This window comes from Gastrolobium bilobum, unplaced genomic scaffold (genome assembly GCF_033153095.1).
Source record: "Gastrolobium bilobum isolate Gb01-03AN ecotype WA unplaced genomic scaffold, APGP_CSIRO_Gbil_v1 utg10432, whole genome shotgun sequence".
In the NCBI taxonomy this organism is placed as follows: domain Eukaryota; kingdom Viridiplantae; phylum Streptophyta; class Magnoliopsida; order Fabales; family Fabaceae; genus Gastrolobium; species Gastrolobium bilobum.
The window spans coordinates 196,816-204,289 of record NW_026896976.1 but is presented as its reverse complement, the minus strand read 5'-3'; the positions used below and the strand labels follow the sequence as shown (position 1 = coordinate 204,289).

Here is a 7,474-nt window from a genome sequence, read left to right as displayed (position 1 = left end):
TACGTTGGCTTAATTATTTAGAGGTGTAAATGAGTTAGATTAAATCAAGTATACAAGTCAAAGTATAAGTTTAGTCTGACTTGTCTTTAAAAAATACAACAATACATATCAAGCCTTAAAAAAATGGCATACAACATTATGTAAAATATAAATTATGATTATTTATTTCTTTTGTTTCTTCTGTGCGTTTAAATTGATGGAAAGTCAAAATAGTACAATAACTAAAGCTATACCACAACTCTAAATATTATTTAATTAAAAAATAATAAAATGTTATTAAAAAATACATGTCAAACATAGAGGCTTAGAGAGTCATCTATATGGGTTCAAAAACCCAAACCGAGTTAGTTGGATTTTCAATACACCAATAGAGAATTCTTAAAAAAAGAAAAAATACTTCCAAAAGCATTATGCCAAAATAATGATTCACAAATAATAATGATTCTCCCTCCTTTTGAGATTCTAATCTAACGATATTGAAGATTGGTAGACATAAATAAAAGGTGAGTAAAATAACCTATCTCTTGAAATATTTAATTATAGTAGAACCACTACTAGAAAAGTCTCAATTATCGACGAAAAAAAATCATCAAAATTAGTGATGGAATTTTGGACCGAAAATATATTCCATAAAAAATAAAGACAAAAATAAATTCTATGAAAAAATAGAGACGGGAATTAAAGACGGAACCGTTTTGGTCATTTTCATTGACGGAATCTTTCCATTAAAAATAAATTCCTTCAAAAATTTCATCAAAAACTTTCGACAAAAAACATGTTTCTTCAAAAAAATTTGACAAAAAATGGATTCTGTCAAAATTGCAAATGAAATCTTTTCTATCGATAGCTGGGAAGAAGAAAATATTGTTGAAATTTTTTACGGAATATAGATTCCATAAAAAATTTAGAAAGAATCCTTTAGGTCGAAATTTTCGACCAAAGAATATTCTATCAAAAATATTTGTCAGAAATAAAATATGTCGAAATTTTTTGATGAAATATAAAATTCCGTCAAAAAAGTCCGTCAATAATTTTGTCAAAAATTGGAATTTTCATCATTTTCGACAAATAATCTCCATAAAAATGGCATTTTCTCTTTGTGATTAACATCTCTATTTTCCTTTTTATATTTTAATTATATTTTGAATCAATTTACTCAGTTTAATCTGAACTGAATGGGCTAAGCATAATGTGACTATTTAAATAAAGGTCTTCTAAATTTATTTATAAAAAAGAAAAGGAAATGATGTATATTAATGATTTGTCCAAATTTATAACATGAAGAGAGTGCAGCTTTTTTTATTGGGTGGGAATATTAGTTACCATATCACTTCATTTGGAAATTATTTATGCAATTTCTAGTATACGAAGCTAGACTGAGAATATTGTAACCTCTCCAAACTTTGTTAAAATGGGATATTACATTGTGAAAACCAAGTAAATGAATATCAGAGAAAACATACTCATTTCCAAATCCAAATCCTCCTGAAATTTGAAAATGAGAGATGCCACGCTAGTGTGGCCATGCGATTTGACATATGCAGCCATGGAAATAGCCGCATTAATCTCATCATAAATCAACTTGGTCTCCTTGAAGCGGTAGCTAGAAGGAGCAAAATTGTAATGGTCAGAAGACCAGTATAAGGGAAATATTCCCTCTGCATCCTCTGAATCAGATGAATGAAGGAATTGATGAGTCTCCAATTTACTATATATTAAGGTCAATATGAGCATGAAATTGATTTAAAAGTAATTAAAAGTTATGAGAATTATAATTAAATTGTTATTTTATTCTCAATAATATTCTCATAAAAATTCTTATATTTTGTAGTAATTTTCAGCTCAAAAGATAAATTGGAGAGCTCAAGTGGATTTGCTTTAGATTTCTAAATCATTGAAGATCTTATATCTTCCTTTGAATATTTTTAAGGAAAGTTTTTCTTTAAAAATAAAAGGGAAGATTTTAAGGACTTGATTAAAGATATGATTGGAGATTCTAGTGAAGATTCCATTGAAGATATTATGGAAAATTAAAAGATATAGTTTCATCACTATAAAAAGGAAACTCTTGAAAACTCAAAGGGAATTCGACAGAGGCAAGCAGATCGAGAAGAAGGAAGAGAACACCGGATACCAGAGTTGGAGACAGAGAGAAGAGCTTGAAGGAGACTGAGCAACATTGATTCTTCTTATTCTTATTCTTCTTCATGATTTCTTCTTCTTTTTATTTTTTTTTGTTTTGTTTAAGCCAACTATGTTTGACTAGTTTTCTTATGTAGTTAGGATCATGGATCCAATGTGAATCCTTTATATTTTCTAAAAAAAATATAATTGTTTTAATTCAGTTAGTTTTATTTTATCTTGAATGAATTTTTCTATATCCTTATTACATCTGATCAATTTTATAGGATTTTAAGGGTTAGAGTTCACAATAGGCATATTGGGGTTTTAATTCTGACAAGGGTAAAATAACAATTTGTGCATGATCTAGACAGAGGATTGTATGAATTGCAGATTTTTTTAATTCATCCACTTAATGCTAGATCCAAGAAGGATTACTAGGACACTAGGGTTCTAATTAGGTTAAAGTGTTAAACACAATAAGACATTAGGTTTTAACTAATTGATTTGATAAAGATGAATTATCTGAAATATTAAGTTAATTAATTATAAGAATTAATTTAGATTTATAGAGGAGGATCAAAAGTGAAGTGTATCCTGGCTATAGTTTCCTTACATTCTTTACTCATATCTTTTCTTGTGTTCTTGATTATTCTTGAATGTTCTTGATTTTCACTGCATTTAATTTTAATTACTTTTATTTTAATTAAAAATATATTTTCTAAACCAAACTGAATTTTCCAAATTAAGGGGACCAGTGTTGCGATTACGGCAAGTACACCGAACGTTTCAAGTAATAAAGTGTGACTAGAGTATCGTCCCACGAGGATTAAAGCACCAAGTATTATCCTAACTATTCCCTTTAATTTGGACAATCCAATTTGGTTTAGAAAATAGATTTTGAATTAAAAAATAATAATTGAAATTAATTGCAATGAAAATCAAGAGCATTCAAGAACGTAAAGAATGATTATGAGAAAAGAACTGTAATAAGAACCTGTAGCCAGGATACACTTCACCTTAGATCCTCCTAAAGTATATTTGCTTCAAGGTTCGTTCATAACTCAAACAATATTTTTAACTGTTTTTCTTCTTTTCAAATCAAGATTTTTCATTCCTTTTTCACCATTTTTCTGTACTTTTCCACTGCTGCATATATTTTCATCACTTTCTTTCTTTCCTTTGAATACAACTTTTTCCTTTATAATCACTTAACTTCTATAAGAACTTTACCTTGAATTTTTACTAATCAGTGTTGAAATCTCATTCAAGGGTGAGTCAATAGGGATATAGGCTAAGTAATTTATGGGAAAATTTATCAAGAAAAATTAGTCTAAGGCTCAAAGGGGCTAGCAATGGAAAACTTTTCAGGTAAGCTATTTGGCTAAGTGGTTAACAAGAATAAACTTGCCTTTATCATTTCAAATCATGCATATATCACAGAGAAAAAGATCAAGTTCTAGAGTACTATCACAATGAGGTCTCTCAAAAAAAAAAATTTATTGTATAGGCTCAAACCTCACAGGCTAAGTAATCAAGCTAGAATCTAAATCTTCATTTCATATCAAGTATTGTCTAACAATTCTCAACAAGAAAATCAACCAAACGAGCAATAATAACTCAGGCACTTCCAATGCAATATCATGACAATTATTCATTGTGCATTACCACAAAATATCACATATGCTCTCTAAGGTTTAATCAACTTATTGATTGAGTAGTTAATGAACATCTAGGCATGCCTTTTAGAGAATTATTACTACTAAGAAGAAAAATAACTTAAAAAAATTAAAAATTTGAGACAAGAGGTTAGGATATCTCCCCTGAATTAGAAAAAAGTTTCTGTTAGACGTCCTCTCTGTGTGATTCCTCAATATCGCATATGATGCGCCCAATTCCCAGATTTAGAAAATTGTTGTCCCCAGCAATAAAGCTAAACTAGTCGAAGAATAAAACTTCTGCGCAGGTGTAACATACACACTTGTTAAACATTAGAACAGAATAAACTAGAAAAATATAGCAGAGGACATACACATATCCAAAATGTCTCAACATGATCCTAAGAAGAAATCAAAAACATCAAAATAGAAATTAAAACTAAAAATAAAGGAAAGGAAATAAAATAAAAATGAATAATAAAAATTCATTGGGTTACCTCCCAAGTAGCACTTGTTTAACGTCACGAGCCTGACATACCCTATGTGATCATGTGGCTAGTAGCTCGGGCTCAGTGACGACACCATACCCTTGCTCAGAATTTGTGTCCTGCCATGGTGATACTCATATGCATGTGGATGAGGAGGAGGGTTCTCAGGAACTTTAAACTTAGTCTTAACATGCTTTTCCTTGCTTTTGAGTTTTTCTATCTTAACCTTTGGCTTGCGTTCTTCATACGGTTGATGGATTTTATTCTTGTTCCCTTCCTCAAACTTTTTCCTTGCAATGTAGTTAACTTGATCTTTAGGTTGAGATGTAAGCAATAGAGCTTCATTTGTAAGTACCTTGAATGTTGCTCGTTCTCCATCCACGCGCATTATCAACTCACCCTTAGGTACATCGATTAGCGCTCCTGAGGTTGCTAAGAATGGCCTCCCGAAGATCATAGGCACACTGGCATCTTCATCAATGTCAAGAATAACAAAATCAACAGATATTAGAAATTTATCTACCTTGACGAGCACATCTTCCACAATACCATGTGCTTGCTTTATTGAGTGGTCGGCCAATTGAACATTCATCTTAGTTGACTTCACTTCATTAATTCCCATCTTCTTCATTAAGGTTAGTGGCATCACATTAATGCTAGCACCAAGATCGCATAAGACTTTCTCTATAGTCGTCTTGCCAATGGTACATGGAATACTGAAGCTCCCTAGATCCTTCAACTTTGGAGGCAAGTTTTTCTGTATGATTGCACTGCACTCCTCTGTTAATATAACAGGTTCATCCTCTGTGAGATTCCGCTTCTTAGATAATGTCTCCTTCAGGAATGCCATTTTCTCTAGAGCTTCTGCAAAAGGAATGTCAATTTGCAATTCCTTAAAAATATCTAAAAATTTAGACAATTGCTTTCTTTGTTGATGTTGCTTAAGCCTCATAGGATATGGAGGTTTCTCAAATCGTGAGAAATCCCATTGCTTCTTTTGAACTTTAGGAGGCTGCTCCTTGGCTTCTTCCTTGTCTTCTTGATTTTGCTCATTCTTGCTTATAGAAGCTTCCACTTTTTCTAGATCCTCGCTCGGGTTGACTATGGTGTCAGTGGGGAATGTTCCTTGATTTCTCTCAGCTACTTGTCTTGACAACTGCCTAATTTGAGTTTCGATATTCCTTATAGATGCTTCTTGATTCCTAAAAGCGGATCTGGTGTCTTGCATGAATATGGTTGTATCACTCCTGAAGGCATCAGTGCTCTGTATATATTCTGTAGAAGTCTTGGTCAATTGCATTAATGTCTTTTCTAATTCAGAAGTATGACTCTGTGGGATTGGTGGAGGTTGCAAATACTGTGATGACTTGTAATCAAGACCCCCATGATTCTTCCATTTAGGGTTGAAAGTATTCCCAAGGGCATTGTTCTTACTCCTTGGAAGATTGTGCTAAGCTCTTAGATCATACCAGATCCCATTTACTTGGATTGGATCTGCTCTTATGAGTGCATTACACTCATTAGTCTTATGCTCTCCTTTACAATACTCACATGCTACTGGTTGAGCTTGAACTACAGAAGCTTGAAATTTTTCAAATTTGCTATTCATAATATCAATTTGCTGAGCGATGAGTTTCTGCTCGGCTAAGATTGCATCATTGTTCTCCAGTTGAAGAAATCCTCTCTTAGGTTGTGTTGTAATGCTTTCATTCTCAAGTGCTGCCATGGATTTGAATAGCGCCAAGGCTTAAGTTGGTGTTTTCTGTCTTATAGAATCTCTAGTTGCAGCATTGATAACCATCCTTGAGGAAGGAGTGATTCCATTGAAAAATATACGGACCTTTTCCCCAGGTTGCAACTCATACTGAGGACATCTTCTCAGTCGTTTTTTAAATCTCTTCCATGAAGCACAAAGAGTTTCTCCTTCAGGTTGCATAAAATTGGTGATCTCATTCACCAACCTGTTGTATTTTGTCATTGGGAAGACTGAGCTAAAAACTTGGCAGCCAAGTCTTCCCAGGTACTGATGCTGTTTGCTGGCTGTTGTTCTAACTAGTCGAATGCTTCCTCTTTGAGAGAAAAAAGGAACAACTGAATCCTCAGTGCATCATCGGACACCCCATTCCATTTGATGGTATCACATATCATCAAGAACTTCTCCAGATGAGCATGTGGATTCTCCAAATCATCTCTTGAGAATTGGGATTGTTGGACCAAAGTTACCAAAGCCGACTGATCTCGAAGTTGTTAGCCTCAAATGTTGGCTTTGTTATGCTTGAGTTTGGTCTCGTCAAGCTCGACGTGAGAAACGCATCAATCAGAGCTTCTGGAGTACGTTGAGGATTATTGCCAACCATCTAGTTTGGTTCCGCTCTTGGCTGTGAACTGGAAGACTCTTCTTGTTTCTTTTGTTTAGTAAGCTTCATGTTCTTCTTTGCAGTCGTCTCAATCTCAGGATCAAATAGCAGAGAAGCGGAATTTACTGAACCTTGCATAAACAAGAGAAATCATATTAATAAAAATAAAAATAACGTCCAATCTCAAGGATCGAAAATTATAAATAATATTGTCGTAATTTAATCCACAGAAACGGCGCCAAAAACTTGTTGCGATTACGGCAAGTATACCGTTCGTTTCAAGTAATAAAATGATAAGTAAAGATCGTTCCCTCGAGGATTAATGCACCAATGACTAATTTTAACTATTCCCTTTTTAATTGGAAAAGAAATAAGTTTTGATTGTGAAATTGATTGGTTGTTGTAATTTAGAAACAGAATTTTAAAGAGAATAGGAATTAAAAGCATGCAAGAATATCAAGAATATCAAGAAAATATGAGAGTTATGAAAATTTGTAAAAGGACTGTAGCAAGATGCACTTCACCTCTGATCCTCCCTTATATTCCTATATATTATTTTATAATTAACTAATTTGTTTTCTTAGACAATTCATTATTTCCCTATAAATTAGTTGAACCCTAATGTCTTAGTGATTTCAACCCTTTAACCCAATTAGAATCCTAGTGTCCTAGTAATCCCTCTTGAATTAAGCATTAAGCAAATGAATTAAAAGTCTGCAATCTATGTAAGCCTATGTCTAGGTCATGCACAAATGAAGCCCTAACATTCAAGGTACAAATGAAGCCCCATTTCCTGCATCTCAACCTAAAGATCAAGTTAACTATATTGCGGAGAAAAAGGTTGAGGAAG

General features: G+C 32.9%; 1 protein-coding gene across 1 annotated transcript; it reads right to left on the bottom strand.

Moving 5' to 3' along the window:
- Positions 1–4,334: 4,334 nt before the first annotated feature.
- LOC133303150 (uncharacterized) lies at positions 4,335–5,993 on the bottom strand. Its single transcript, XM_061503027.1, has 4 exons — positions 5,751–5,993; positions 5,271–5,657; positions 4,791–5,159; positions 4,335–4,667 (listed from the first exon to the last, which is right to left on the bottom strand). The coding sequence occupies exons 1-4, from the start codon at positions 5,991–5,993 to the stop codon at positions 4,335–4,337; spliced, it is 1,332 nt and encodes a 443-aa protein (XP_061359011.1).
- Positions 5,994–7,474: the final 1,481 nt, after the last annotated feature.